We start from the raw sequence: 16,199 nt of genomic DNA, 5'->3' as shown, positions 1-16,199 counted from the left end.
TGAACTCAACACCTTCAATGCTTTGAAAGGAAGAACACAACTACAGCTGTGAAGATCCCTACTGCACCTAATGACCCTGTGATCTCTGTCTCAAAGGCCAATGTTAAGCTGCCTCTAAAGAGAGTGAACCCTCGCAAGGTGGAAGGTCCCGATGGAGTACCTGGCAAGGCTGTGAAAACCTGTGCCAACCAACTAGCGGGGGTATTCAAGGACATTTTCAACCTCTCACGGCTAGAGGCGGAAGTTTTCACTTGCTTCAAAAAGGCAACAATTATACCAGTGCCTAAAAAGAATAATGTGGGCTGCCTTAATGACTATCGCCCGGTAGCATTCACATCGACAGTGATGAAATGCTTTGAGAGGTTGGTCATGTCTAGACAGAACTCCTGCCTCAGCAAGGATCTGGACTCATTGCAATTTGCCTATCGCCACAATAGGTCAACGGCAGACGTGATCTCAATGGCTCTCCACACGGCTTTAGACCACTTGGACAACACAAACACCTATGTCAGGATGCTATTCATCAACTATAGTTCAGCATTTAATACCATCATTCCCACAATCCTGATTGAGAAGTTTCAGAACCTGGGCCTCTGTACCTCCCTCTGCAATTGGATTCTTGACCTCCTAACTGGAAGACCACAATCTCTGTGGGTTGGTGATAATATATCCTCCTCGCTGATGATCAACACTGGCGTACCTCAGGGGTGTGTGCTTAGCCCACTGCTCTACTCTCTGTATACACATGACAGTGTGGCTAGGCATAGCTCAAATGTCATCTACAAATTTGCTGACAATACAACCATTGTTGGTAGAATCTCAGATGGTGACGAGAGGACGTACTGGAGTGAGATATGCCAACCAGTGGAGTGGTGCTGCAACAATAACCTGGAACTCAATGTCAGTAAGACAAAAGAGCTGATTGTGGACTTCAGGAAGGGTAAGACGAAGGAACACATACCAATCCTCATAGAGGGATCAGAAGTGGAGACAGTGAGCAGTTTCAAGTTCCTGAATGTCAAGATCTCTGAGGATGCAGCTATACTTTATTAGGAGTTTGAATAGATTTGGCATGTCAACAAATACACTCAAAAGTTCTATAGTTGTACCGTGGAGAGCATTCTGACAGGCTGCATTACTGTCTGGTATGGAGGGGCTACTGCACAGGACTGAAAGAAGCTGTAGGAGGTTATAAATTTAGTCAGCTCCATCTTGGGCACTAGCCTACAAAGTACCCAAGACATCTTTAGGGAGCGGTGTCTCAGAAAGGCAGCGTCCATTATTAAGGACCTCCAGCACCCAGGACTTGCCCTTTTCTCACTGTTACCATCAGGTAGGAGGTACAGAAGCCTGAAGGCACACACTTAATGATTCAGGAACAGCTTCTTCCCCTCTGCCATCCGATTCCTAAATGGACATTGAACCTTTGGACACTACCTCACTTTTTTAAAATATACAGTACTTCTGTTTTTGCACATTTAAAAAAATCTATTCAACATACAAATACCGTAATTGATTCACTTATTATTTTTTAAATTTTTATTTATCATTTTTTTCTCTCTGCTAGATTATGTATTGAACTGCTGCTGCTAAGTTAACAAATTTCACATCACATGCCGGTGATAATAAACCTGATTCTGATTCTGGACTGGTTCAAGCTGACAGGAAGGTGACAGTAACAGAACAGCTTCTCTGAACACACAACACTTTGAACCATGAGGCAGATGGGTACAGCAGCAGAACCATAAGGTGCAGTCAGCTGCTACTTTATTATGTGCAGGAGTGGCCACTGAGTATCTGGCCACTGTATATCGCTTAGTTCAACTTTTAGATGACTAATAAATTTATTTGAAACTTAAACAATAGAGATTATTAACTTGAAACTTATTCTTAAATCTTAATGAATCTTTAACATGAGCAAGTCAGTGCTCTCAGCCAATGGACAACGTTAATCTTGTCCCCGACTCATATTTACCCATGCACACACACTAGTGCCAGAACTGGAAGGTGATAAGCCTTTATTTCCCATTCTTAACCCCAGTGATTCTGAAATTACCAAGGACAATCAACTAAATAATCATAGGCAACTCACTTGTAACAGTAATTGGCATTATGGACATAGTACCGACAAAGATTGCCGTCATCAGGAGGTGTGGCACAGAAAAAAATTGTCGGAGAGAGGTTGTAACGTCCAATTTTGCAAAACTCACAATTTTCTCTTGGGACACCAGGCTCAATGGAAACTCTGTCACCTGCAGCAGAGAAAACACTTGAGATAAATGCACGCATTTTTCTTGTCTGCAATTAGTGTTCCACTAATGAAATCTTTATTGGCATGGAATTTCCATCTTTAAAGAGAGCCACTGTGACAAGTTAATTTCCAAATCAGAAAGTTATACTGTCCTTATGAAATGAAATCATCTGTTTAATATCAGACTGTACAAACTGTGCTACACACAAAAAGTACTGGAGGAACACAGCAGATCAGGCAGCATCTATAGAGAGGAATAAAGAGCCAATATTTCGGGCCAAGATCCTTCATCAGGACTAAGGGTCTCTGTCCAAAACATCGGCTCTTTATTCTTCTCTATAGATGCTACCTGATCCGCTGAGTCCTCCTGCAGTTCGGGTGTGTTGCTCTGGATTTCCAGCATCTGCAGAATCTCATTTTTATGTCAATACTGTGTTACAGGTTCAGATTGGCCCTCTGCACTTCATGAGTAGCAGAATTAAAGCCAACAATAGCGATATCTTCTTATATTACACCTTTAACAAATCTGCAGTTGCTTCACAAGGGAAATGGGAGACATAATTAAATATTAAGTTACATTATGCAGTAACACATACAACAAATGACTGCAAGTTCAATATAAAAAGAGTGGAGTAAGTGATAAGAGAACGACAGTGGCAGAAAATTTTTGTTCTCAGAGCCTAGGAGTCAATGAAAAGCAAGATGGCGTCAAAACATGGGGAGCTGAATTTTATATGAACAGAAATTTAAAAATACAAGCTGGGACTATAACCAGGTGGCCAGTGAATTAGCTGGATCTAAGAGTATTTACATCACAGATGAGGGTGGCAGTAGCTGAAGTCATACTGGGGATGAAAATGGGCAAGAATACATTGCCAGGAATTGAAATTCACGTGCAGTGCACAAGAAGCTGGGGGAACTCAGTGGGTCAGGCGGGACCTAGGTAAGCAGAGGAGTCTCAATCAAGTGTTGAATACCCATTTCCCTCCACAGATGCTGCCTGACCCACTGCGTTCTTCCAGCATCTTACGTGTTTCACCAGATTCCAGAAACTGTTGTTCCTAGTGTCTTCTTTCAAATTCTAGTATCAAAAATGGTGATCAAGCAATCAAATTTCAAGTTTCTTTATCATAAGTATATTGAAACATACAATAAGATCTGTCACTTGCACCAATAACCAACATATCTGATGATGTGCTGAGGGCAGCCCATAAATGTCGCCACACACGCCGTTGCCAACATAACTCAGCAGGACAGCACAGACAACAGCAAGCAGCTAAACAACAACAGCAAAACAAGCCCCGTTCCTCCATTACACACACATTCACACTCTAAACCCAGGACAGGTCTCCAGCTTCCAGCAGACTCAGACTCGCAGACCTTGGACTTCGACTTGGTGCTCGTGAACCAGATCCCCAGCAATGGGTAAGTCGTAGCCCTGCTGCCTTGTGGGCAGCCTCGGGAGAGACGAAGGCTATGGGAGTAAACCCAGACAGCAGATCTGTGGAGCCCCTGAGGCGGCTGGATGTCATTGAACATGCTTCCGGCAGCTCCTGCAGCCAAGCTGGTACCAAACGTAATTCTTCATAAGCTTTCCTTCGGACTACACTGGTGACGTTGAGAGGGGGATCTTGATGACTGGGCATTTCAGGATCTCCATACCTTCCACTCAGGCCTGTGATGATGATCATCATCATCCAGTGTCCTTCGAGACAGATGGATGCTAATCAATCCAGCTCAGTAATATTAAGTGTTATCTGGTAACTGTAAAGACATAATATACAGCACTGTACAAAAGTCTTCAGTATCCTAGCTATATATAAGACTTTTGCACAGTACTGTATGTACTTTCAGTCATTTTCAACAATCTTCACAGCTTTCTGCCTTGCCATAGGCAATAATAGATACAATTACAGCACTGCTATTTCTTTCAGAATTGCACATCCATAACGAGATGAGCCTCGTGTGTTACCAGACTACACTCAGAAGGACACAATCTGGAAATACATTTGGTGAGACATTTGGAAGTTTGCTGCTAAAGAACAGGTAATGATCCTAGAACAGAGGTGCAAAGCTCCTTTTACGTGCTCAACATCGCCATCTTCTGTCAATCCACAGACATGAGTATTGGTGACCAGTTAAAACCGACCTCAAGGGCAGCAAAAGCAAGACCACTCTGTCCACCAGAGAAAGCAGGATCTCCCAGCGGCCACACATTTTAATTCCACGTCCCATTCCCATTCTGATATGTCTATCCATGGCCTCCTCTACTGTCAAGATGAAGCCACACTCAGGTTGGAGGAACAACACCTTATATACCGGCTACCCTGATTTCATGAACATTGACTTCTCTAACTTCCGTTAATGCCCCTCCTCCCCTTCTTATTCCATCCCTGACATATTTAGTTTTTTTCTACCCTCCTTTTTTTTCTCTCTCTTTGCCCATCACTCTGCCTGTTCTCCATCTCCCTCTGGTGCTCCCCTCCCCTTTTATTTCTCCCTAGGCCTCCCGTCCTATGATCCTTTCCCCTCTCCAGCTCTGTATCCCTTTCGCCAATCACCTTTCTGGCTCGCAGCTTCACCCCATCCCCTCCGGTCTTTTCCTATCATTTCGCATTTTCCCCTCCCCCTCCTACGTTCAAATCTCTTACTATCTTTCCTCTCAGTTAGTCCTGACGAAGGGTCTCAGCCTGAAACGTCGACAGTGCCTCTTCCTATAGATGCTGCCTGGCCTGCTGTGTTCCACTAGCATTTTGTGTGTGTTGCTTGAATTTCCAGCATCTGCAGATTTCCTCATGAAAAGCAAGATGACGTTTTTTTTTTGCTCAGCATAACAAAACTTTCAACTTCCAGATACACTTACATTTACATTTCTTCCCCTCACAGATATCAGCTATCAGAACATTCCATCAAAATATAGACATCACCACAACATCCTATACAAGAGCCCTTATTAGTATAGCAGACAGGTTTACATCTACATACTGCAGAAAAGGTTGCCATGTTTTATGAAAATTATTTGTTTTTGAGTATACCATACATGTCAAAAAGTCCAAAGGAATGTATTCCATGATTAATTTACGCCAACCAAAAAAACCAGGGGCCTTATCGGATATCCAACAAAGTAAAATCTTCTTCCTCGCACAAAAAGTCAGGATGTTAAAAAGTCTTTTCTGATGTGCGTTAATAACATGACTGCTGGGTAAGCCTAATAGAAAAGACACTGGGTCCAGTTCAAGCTCCATCTTCAGAATCTTTTCCTTTTCACCCAAAATATCACTCCAGTATTGCCTAAAGAACCACATTTTCTGAAGAATTTTGGTCTGATCTGGTCTGTCCTAATACAAGTTCATCCATCATAACATTGATTCAGTTATACAAACACAAGAAATTCTGCAGATTCTGGAAATCCAAAGCAACACATACGAAATGCTGGAGGAACTCAGGTCAGGCAGCATCTACGGAAATGAATAGTCGATGTCTTGGGCTGAGACGCTTCTTCAGGACTGAAAAGAAAGGGGGAAGATGCCAGATTAAAAGATGGGAAGGGATGACTGTAAGGTGATAGGTGAAACCAGCTGAGTGGGAAACCAGGTGAGGGCTGGAGAAGAAAGAATCTGATTGGAGTCTAAGAGAAAGGGGAGGAGGGGACCCAAGTGGAAGTGATAGGCAGGTGATAAGAGGTCAAAGTCAGAGTGGGGAATAGAGGAAGAGGATGAGGGAGAGAACTCAGTTTTGCTCTCTCTAGATAATACCTAACCGATAAGTGCCTATCTTTGAAGGACTCCTGACTTACAATAGTGTTTTTAGAAATTTTTTGGTTTTATTTCAGGTTTCCATAATAGGATTTCTTCTTTTGCGTTGAGATCCTTTGTCTCATTAACCATGAAGTTCAATTGTCTGAATGTACTGAGAATGTGGTTCAGCAGAACCAGAGCAATAAATACAGGCTGCTGCATTCACCACATTAACACAAGAATGGGCATCACAGTAGCCTAGTGGTTAGCATCACAGTTTCCTCTGGGTGCTCCAGTTTCTTCCCACATTCCCAAAAGCCATACAGATTAGGGTTAGTAAATTGTGGGCATGCTGTGTTGCTGCCAAAGTGTGGTGACACCCACCCACCCACACACACCTCCAAAGCAAGCGACGCATGCTACCTTCCTTCTCACCTGGATGCACCTATCATCTACTAGCTTGTTCACCTTCCCTTCCACCCAACTTCTTATTCAGGCCTCTTCCAGTCTTGATGAAGGGTCTTGGCCTGAAACTTCAACTCTTTATTCTGTTCCACAGATGCTGCAGACCTGTTGAGTTCCTTCAGCACTTTGTGTGCATTGCTCTGGATTTCCAGCATCTGCAGAATCCCTCGTGTTAATGGTGCATTTGAAGTTTAGACTCCAAGATTCAGGAAACAATTCGGAAAGTAACTGGAAAATACTCCATTGCTGAAAGGGTTGAACAAGAATATAGAGAAATCTTGCTCCAATTGTGTATGGCCCCCTATTAAACCTGCTTCTGAGAGATTGTGTATGGACCTTGTCTCCCCCTTTCAGGAAGGATTAATTTCTAATAGATTACAACAATTCCTGGGATGGTGTGGATGCTGAATGGAGAATGATTAAGTGGATTGAGATCCAGCTGTCACAAGTTGAGATGAATCATTGCTAACCTTGCTGAAATTTTCCATTCTGTTAGAGTTTGACAAGGTGGATGCAGGGCTGGAGAAGGAGGAATCTGTTAAAAGAGAAAAGAGGACCATAGGAGAAATGGAAGGAGGAGGGGACCTGGGCAAAGAGGTAAAAGGACAGAGAGGGGAATAGAAGAAGAAGGGAGGGTGAGGGAAATTTTTTTTAACTGGAAGGAGAAATCAATATTCAAGACATCAGGTTGGAGGCTACCCAGATGGAATATAAGGTGTAGTTCCTCTACCCTGAGGGACTGACATCTCAGAACGGGAATGGGAATGGAAATTAAATGTTTGACTATCAGGAAGTTCTGTTTTTGGTGGATGGTGTGGAGGTGCTCGATGAGAATCATCACCTTTCACTGATGAAAATTCCTCTCATTTCAATCATGAATGGTCAAACCCTTGTTCTGAGACTGACCTTCAGTCCTAGACTCCCCAACCCAGAAGAATCACCAACCTTGCATCTACCCTGTCAGAATCTGCAGATGGTGGAAATCCAGAGCAATGCACACAAAATACTGAAGGAACTCAACAGATCAGGCAGAGTCTATGGAAAAGAATAGAGAGTTGAAGTTTCAGGCCAAGACCCTTCATCAAGACTAGAAAAGAAGGGGGAAGAGGCCAGAATAACGTGAGGGGAGGGGAAGGAGTTCAAGTTAGAAGGTGAGAGGTGAAGCTAAGTGAGGAGAAAGGTAGGAAGGTGAAGAGTGGGAAATGAAGTGAGAATCTGGGAGGTGATAGGTGAAAAAGCTAAAGGGCTGAAGAAGATTGAGTCTTATGGAAGAGGAACACAACATGCTAGAGGAACTCAGCAGTTCAATTGGCTGTTTTGCACTTAGAAGCTTTTCCAAAGTCATTACATAAACATTCCCTTTCTTTCTATTTTATTGTGGACTCACCTACTTTAAGATTCTGTACTCCAGACCCTAGTTTAATCACAGTCCCTGCACCTTCATGCCCCAGAACCATTGGCTTCTTCATAACAAATTCTCCAACTCTGCCATGCTGCCAGTATTGGACGTCAGAGGCACAGATCCCAACTGAATGCATCTTCAGCAGAACCTCTGAAAGGCAGCCAAACACAAAAACTTAAATGTATTTTAAAGCTGAAAACATTCAATGACAGAAGAAAGTATAAACATAACTACTCTGAACACATGCTTTTTAAAAAGAATGCCATTTGGCACATGGATATTAGAAAATGGAGGGCTATGTGGGAGTGAAGGTTGAGTTGATCTTGGAGGAGATTAAAAAGTTGGCACAATGTCGTGGGCCAAAGGGCCTATTTTGTGCTGTATTGTTCCATTAAGAATATACAGTTTAATAAAAGTAGTACATTTATGTTTAACTTTAGTTTTCAAATTTATTCTTTGTTCAGAGAGTTTGTATGGTTCTTATTAATCATGTTTAAGTGCAAATGGGTTGATAAATATCAGTGCTGAAAGGAAGCCTTTCTGATCATAAAAGGATAGATGGTGTAAAGTTGTTATTCAGACATGGTTGCATTTCTTCCTTGCTTAACTCCAAACATAGTGGATGTGGCCCAGTCCATCATGGGTAAAGCCCTCTCCTCCATTAAGGCCATCTACATCAAGTGCTATCACAGGAAAACAACATCCATCATCAAGAACCCCCACCACCCAGGTCATGCTCTCTTCTCGCTGCTGCCACGAGGAAGAAAATGCAGTAGCCTCTGGACCCACACTATTAGGTTTGAGAACAGTTATTACCCCTCGACCATCAGGCTCTTGAACTAGAGAAGATAACATAATTCAATTTCACTTGCTCCACCACCAAACTGATTCCACAACCTATGGACTCGCTTTCATCATTTCAAGTTTTCAATATTTATTGCTTTTTTTTCTCTCTTTTGTAGTTACAACTTGTTGGATTTTGCACACTGGTTGTCTGTCCACCCTGTTGGGTGCTATCTTTCATTGATTCCATTATGGTTCTTGGATTTACTGACTATGCCCACAATAAAATTGATCTCAGGGTTGTATATGATGACATATATGTACTTTGGTAATACATTTACTTTAAACATCTGCCACACAGGTCCCTAATTTAGCAAAGGTGCCAAAGAGGTACATTTTTGAGAACATGTACTAGGAAGAGCTGAGAGAGAGAAACCAGGCCCAAGAAAAAGTCTGATGTAATTATAAATAAAAGTCTGTGAATATAATTAAAATTAAATTTGCTACCATTATAAATACAACTCTATAATTTACTCGGAGGTTTTCATACACTCATTTACAGCGATTGCAGAATTAAATGCAAATTTTAAAATGAATCTCATTTTTCTTCCAGGTAAATTCAAAAACATATTGAGAAAAATTATTTGATTTCTCAAAATCGTAAATAGAGATGAAATCTGACTCTCATAATGCTTTGAATTTCCTGAACAAGGTCCATGGAAAGTTTTAAAAATTCGAAGTTGGTGCATGGGAACATCTATGCTCAGCTCTAATAGAGCAGCTATCCTACTCTTTTATTCTCCTTCCAACACCTCATATTCCATCTAGATACCCTCCAACTGACGGCATGAGCATCAATTTCTCCAACTTCTAGTAATTTCTCCCTGCACTCTTGTTTTACATTCCCCATTCTTGTTCTTGCTCTCCTCTTATTCCTTCTCTTCTCCACACCTGGCTATCTCCTCCCTCTGGTGCTCCACCTCCTTTCCTTTTTCCCCATGGTCTACTGTCATCTCCTATCAGATTCCTTCTTCTTCAGTCCTTTACCACTTCCACCTATCACCTCTCAACTTTTTAATTCCTTGCCCTTCTCCCATCTACCCAGCTTCCCCCTCACCTGCTTTTAACTATCACCAGTCAGCTTGTACCCCTCCCCCCCACCTTCAGATTAAGGTTTCCTTTCCAGTCCTGTTGAAGCGTCTCAGTATGAAATGTTGCTACTTATTCCTTGCCATTGATGCTGCCTGACCAGCTGAGTTCCTCCTGTATTTTTGGGTAGATTTTCAAAATCTGCAGAGCCCTGGCTGTTTCTATTCCACTCTTAACTGTTTCATGACTTTTAGGTTGGAGTGTTGAAACCAAAAAACATCTACCCCACTCTTAACCGTGCTATAACTACTGAACATATCTCCTTCGGTTTTCCAGACAGGACAATAGTGAGAGATGAAAGACTCAGAGCCTGAAACCTACTCTGTACTCTTTACTATCTTATAATAAAATTAAATTTTTTGTTGAACATACACACCAAACACAGGCAAATGGAACCAGCTGAGATGGAGCATCTTAGGTGGCAACAGACCAAAGGACCTGTGTCAGTATCGTATATCTCTGACTCAGAAGATTTCTATGGCATGCTGCAGTGCTAACAACAGGTTAATAAATAATTCTGAAAGAATAGAGGAAGGTTTTATTCAGAATATTTCCTAAGAGCATGCTTACCACCATGGCAAGGTTCCGGGACTGGACGCTTTTCCTAATGAGAGAAAACAAATACTTTTAAAAGCAAATTCTTAGCCTTGGAATAGAAACAAACACTGATTTTGCTCCCAACAATAAAAAAAAAGATACCAGGCAATTTCTGCATTGATGTAGGTCACCATTACACTAATGGAGCAAACTCACACCCATCGAACAGGCTTACACCATTCGGAGCAACACACACCAAATGCTGGAAGAACTCAGCAGCTAAGGCAGCATCTATACAATAGCTGTTATTTCGGGCTGAGGAAGGGACAAGAAGCCACAATAAGACGGTGGGGAGAAGATTGATGGTGCCAGGGTACAAGATGACAGATGATAGGTGAAACTTGGTGAGGTGGGGAATGATGTGAGTAGCTGAGAGCTGAGGAAGAAGGAATCTGATAGGACAATGCAGTGAACGAGGAAAGAGGTGATAGGCAGGTCATGAGGATGGGAGAACAGGTGAGAAAACCACCAGAATGGGGATAACAAAAGGAAGGGTGCAAAAGGAGAGTTGTTAAAGAAATTGATGTCCGACATCCCATCAGGTTGGAGGATATACCCCGGCAGATTATGAGGTGTTGCTCCTCCAACCTGCACTTAGCCTCATATGGCAATAGAGGAGACCATAGACAGACACAAATATGACTGTTTATTTCCCACCATAGGTGCTGCCTGACTTGCTGAGTTCCTCCAGCATTTTATGGGTGTTGCTCAAGATTTCCAGCATCTGCAGAATCTCTTGTGTCTATGCTTTACATAATTCAATAAAGCTAGCATCCATTAAAATTTATCTTGTTCTGTAAATTAATGGAATTCACTCTCAACACCCCACTAGCATTATCTATAAGCAGAGTTCATAATAACATCAAAAGATAATTTTGTGCCTGGTACTCTAGAGGCAATAATAAACTTAAAATCAGGCCCTGATTTAAAGCCATGACATTAAAGTCATTAGAAAATCCCATCCCCCTGCAAGCAATTTTGGCTGATAACAACCTGCAAAGGTACATAAATACTACTGATAACCCATGGGTGAAATTGACTCTTAAAATATGGAAAACTACAATAAAAGAATATAATCTAGAGGGAGATATTGTAATTCTTAAATGGTGTGCATATGACTCAGATTTTACACCAAATAAATTGGATGCTAGATTTAAGGACTGGACTGCTAAAGGAATAACAGTTCTTTTCAATATAATGAAAGAAGGAACACTTCAGTTTTGAAATGCTTAAAGAGAAACACTTATTAGAAAAACAAGATTTTTATTGGTATTTACAGATGCGACAATATGTTAATAAGATGCTTAAAAATGTTACCAAGGCAAATACATGCTTGATAGAGCTTTTTAGAAAAGCATATAATTCAGATAATGGTAGTAGAATCATTTCAAGCATGTATAAGGGGTTGTCAAATCTTAAGACACATTGGACTTCATACGTTAAAACAAAATGGGAGAAGGAAGGAAGGATAATTATATCTGAGGAAGAATGGACAACAATATGGAGGTATCAATGGAAGTGTACCAGGTCACAGAAATGGAGGGAGTTTGGATGGAAAAACTTGATAAGATATTTTATTGCACCCTCTCAGAAATCTCATTATAATAGTAACCTCCCTGTTTGCTGGAGAAATTGTGGAAATCAAAATGCAAATCATTATCATATTTTTTGGGACCGCCCTGTTATCAAAAACCATTGGAGGGGGATACACAATGCCCTACAAGACATCTTTAAATGTGAAATACCCTTGGAGAGTAAGACCATATATTTTGGATATATACCTCAAGAATGGTTGAAAAGAGATAAATATTTAATGAATATACCGTTGGTGATTGGTAAAAAGACTCTTACTAGGAAATGGTTATCACAGGAGAGCCCAACTTTAAATACATGGATGGAAATTACAATGGACATTTGCAAAATGGAGAAGATAACAGCATCTGTCAATCATAAGCTGGAACAATTTGATTTATACTGGGATAAATAGTTTAACTACATAATGCCTCAAAGGCCTGATTTTATTCTCACAAATCAATGAATCTATTGTAAAAAAAAATCACTCTCTACTTGTACATAATTCTTTCCTTTTGCTCGTTTTTTCTTTCTACCTTTTTCTATAAGTGTATACCTCAGATAAATACTTTGTGGAGATTTGTGATATATATGATTATTTGGTGTATATGTACAATGTCTGAAATACATCTTATGGAAATGTTTGTTTGATGATGAACTTCAATTAAAAAAAATTAAAGAAAAAAAAGAAAATCAAGACACTTGATAAAGCCTATCAAAAACAATATGTTTGCAGACTGCAATGGATATATGCAGAAGGAACACTCGGACAATAAAAACTACACTCAGTGGCCATTTTATTAGGTACCTCCTGTACCTAATAATGTTGCCTCTAAGAGCATGTTCATGATCTTCTGCTACTGTTGCCCATCCACTTCAAGATTTGACATGTTGTGCACTCAGAGATGCTCTTCTGCGCGCGTTGTTCCGCCTGGTTTTTTGAGTCCCTCTTTGTCGTGGCTTTTCATGCCTCACAAATGACCAGGAGACGCAGAAGATTCTTCAAGAAGGGTTAAACTTTAATTTGCAAATCAAAGCTGAGACAGTCAGTGAGCTAGTCGCTGATTGCCCCCGATCCTCGGACACGGCATTTTTTATAGCAAAATCCTGGTCCAGTTTCACATGCACCACACGTATGTCCCATTGACTTAATCATGTTCCAATCCACATCTCCCAGCTATCTCTCACCAACACACCATTGTCTTCTACATTCTCAAGATTTCATTCTCCTACTAAATTGGGTACATGCATAGCAAATAGCAAGTTCAAACTACATAATCTACATCAAGGCTGACTACATAGTTTTGGTTACACAGCAAACAAGTTCAAAGCAAAACATCTCTTAGCTACCTCTCATTACCACACCATTGTCTTCTACATTAATTTGGATACATGCATAGCAAGTAGCAAACTTCAAAGCTGACTACATCTCTTAGCTACCTCTCATTACATATAGTAACACTCCATTGTCTTCTACATTCCTAGCATTTCATCTTGGGTACATGCATAGCAAACTGACTACATAGTTTTGGTTACACAGCAAGTAATATAAGTTTTATACTCCATAATATTTTTATACTCCAATACTCTCAGCTTGAACCAGTCCGGTTATTCTCCTCTGACTTCTCCCATTAACAGGGCATTTTCGCCCACAGAACTGACGCTCACTGGATTAAAAAAAAATTTTTTGCACCATTCTCAGTAAACTCTAGGGACTATTGTGCATCAAAATCCCAGGAGCTCAGCATTTCCTGAGATATTCAAACCACCCATCTGGCACCAGCAATCATTCCACAGTCAAAATCACTGACTTCATATTTCTCTCCCATTCTGATGTTTGGTCTGAACAACAACTGAACCTCTTGACCACGTCTGCATGCCTTAATGCATTGAGTTGCTGCCACATGATTGGCTGTTTAGATAGTTGCATTAACGAGCAGTTCTACCTAATAAAGTGGCCACTGAGTGTGTTTCCATGTGAAATGTAACACTGCAGAGGACTGACGTACAAAACAACTGACCCTTGCCATGTCCCACCCTGAAGGAGCTCTGAGGTACAGAGTAGCTGTTAGGGTTCATAATGGTTAACATCACCAGCTCACGAACAGGGCAGCCATTACCTTCTGTGATGCACCCAGCAGAAATTAAAATGCAGCAACAGAGCTCCCACTCAAGCTGCTTTTCTGATTTGCAACCTGCAGGCTCCCTTTGAAGAACTTGTTTGCAGTTGATACCAGAAATTGCAACCCTAATTCACAACCACCAGCTGTCCCACGTGTACCCGCTGGAGTTTAAAAGAATGAGGAGGGATCTCATTGAAACTACTAAATATTGAAAGGCCTGGATAAAAGTGGATGTTAAGAGTATGTTTCCTATTACAGGGGAGTCTGGACCAGAGGGCACGGCCTCAGAACATAAGGTGTCCCTTTAGAACAAAGATAAGGAGTAATTTCTTTAACCAGAGTGTGGTGAATCTATGGAATTCATTGCCAAAGACAGTCATTGGTTATATTTAAAGCAGAAGTTGATAGTTTCTAGATTTGTAAGGATGTCAAAGTTTATGGAGAGAAGGCAGGAGAATGGGGTTGAGAAGGATAATAAATCAGCCATGATGGAATAGCTGAGCAAATTCAATGGGTTGAGTGGCCTAATTCTGCTTCTATGTCTTATGGTCTTATTACATTATACTTTGGCACTAATTATTATGCCACCCACTTGACTACAGATCAGATCATCACTCCAAAGTAAACATTTCAGTCTCAATTTATAAATGGAGCTTTGTCCTTTTTATACTGTTAGCTGATCACCTGAGAGTTTCCTTACTTCAGTCCCTCTGCATTTTGTCTATTCTCCTGTCCTAAACATAGCTGATGTCTGTGCTCCTTTTAATGATGCTACAGCAGGGGTGGGCAAACTTTTTGACTTGTGGGCCACAAAGGGTTCTAAAATTTGACAGGGGTGCCGGACCAGGAGCAGATGGACGGAGTGTTTTGGTAATACACCTCATAAGAGAAAATAAAATATCATGGGATATGTAGAAAACATGTGCTTTAATTTCAATGGAAAATGAACAAATGCATTACAGCAAAATATCTGTCTTTGAAGTCCCTGGTATTTAGCTATTTATTGAAATGACTTTTAAAACACTGAAAACTAAATGAATAAAATACAGCTTTTTTTAATAGTAACAGTTATTTTAAAGCACTGAAAATTCTGTTATCCTTCAAGATATTATCATCATCACTCTCCTCCTGACTGTCTTTATTTCAAAAACGGTAGGAGATGCAGGTCTACTTGTCCTGTTCCTTCTTATTCAATTGTACCCTGTGCCAAAACTCAACAATGACCAGCACAAAGACAGAACAGTGACAGCGCGCCAGTATGCGGAGCGCGTTATTTGATCTGGAGCGCATTTTTTATTTTGAGAATGTACGTGCACCTGCGCACTACTCATGTCCATCACTTAACAGAAATGACATATAACATGTAAGGCTTATTGAAAAAAATATTTTCAAATGCATTTTTTACATAACACAACGAAGAAACTTATTTTTAATTTCAGTGGGAACAGTTTTGGTCTCCCTTTTTAGCCAGCGCATCAAAGTCTGGATTTAGTTTTGTTGTGGCGATTCTCAGGATGGATCTGAGGTGTTGGTCAGTTAACTTGGATCTGTGGCTGGCTTTGTTGACGTTCATGTCGCTGAACGCCTGTTCACACAAATAGGTCGAGCCGAACAAAGAGTAAAGCGCAAATGTGGAGTAATACGCTGCACCTCAACAAAGGTCAATGTATATAGAGTGCGTCATCTATTGGGAAAACGCCAGAATTGTGGGGAAAAAGCGTTAACAAGGTTTATTAATATAATTTCATCAAGTTCTGCGGGCCAGATTAAAAAGCTTAACGGGCCGCATATGGCCCACGGGCCGTACTTTGCCCATGCCTGTGCTACAGCATCAACCATTCATTGTTAAATTATCCAATCTGTCCTCCTAACTGAAGTGCTTCATCTCAGGAAACATTCTGGTGAATGTTATAAAGTTGACATGGATAGGCTTTTTCCATTGAGAGTAGGGGAGATTCAAACAAGAGGGCATGAGTTGAGAGTTAGGGAGCAGAAGTTTAAGGGTAACATGAGAGGGTATTTCTTTACTCAGAGAGCGGTAGGTGTGAGGAATGAGCTTCCAGTAGAAGTGGTAGAGGCAGGTTCAGTATTGTCATTTAAAGTAAAATTGGATAGGTATA

General features: G+C 40.9%; 1 protein-coding gene and 1 long non-coding RNA gene across 3 annotated transcripts in view; one reads left to right on the top strand and one right to left on the bottom strand.

Annotated features, from left to right (window-relative positions):
- Nucleotides 1-10,338, top strand: part of LOC132379073 (uncharacterized) — a 47,616-nt gene extending 37,278 nt beyond the window's left edge. The window contains exons 3-4 of the long non-coding RNA XR_009507285.1: nt 4,186-4,297; nt 8,475-10,338. This is a non-coding gene — a long non-coding RNA (uncharacterized LOC132379073). The remainder of the gene's footprint in view (nt 1-4,185; nt 4,298-8,474) is intronic.
- The window catches only part of LOC132379070 (sorbitol dehydrogenase-like), a 45,206-nt gene that overhangs the window by 26,141 nt on the left and 2,866 nt on the right, over nt 1-16,199 (bottom strand). Inside the window, exons 2-4 of one of the 2 annotated variants that reach the window (XM_059946599.1) lie at nt 10,358-10,391; nt 7,841-8,005; nt 2,093-2,252 (exon numbers count right to left, since the gene is read on the bottom strand). In XM_059946599.1, the coding sequence (XP_059802582.1) occupies nt 2,093-2,252; nt 7,841-8,005; nt 10,358-10,391 (359 nt within the window). The remainder of the gene's footprint in view (nt 1-2,092; nt 2,253-7,840; nt 8,006-10,357; nt 10,392-16,199) is intronic. The other variant, XM_059946600.1, reaches the window with a different exon arrangement.

The sequence above is a fragment of the Hypanus sabinus genome, chromosome 21 (genome assembly GCF_030144855.1).
Source record: "Hypanus sabinus isolate sHypSab1 chromosome 21, sHypSab1.hap1, whole genome shotgun sequence".
NCBI classification, from domain to species: Eukaryota; Metazoa; Chordata; class Chondrichthyes; order Myliobatiformes; family Dasyatidae; genus Hypanus; species Hypanus sabinus.
The sequence above is the reverse complement of the archived record's forward strand: the minus strand, read 5'-3'. Positions and strand labels throughout refer to the sequence as shown.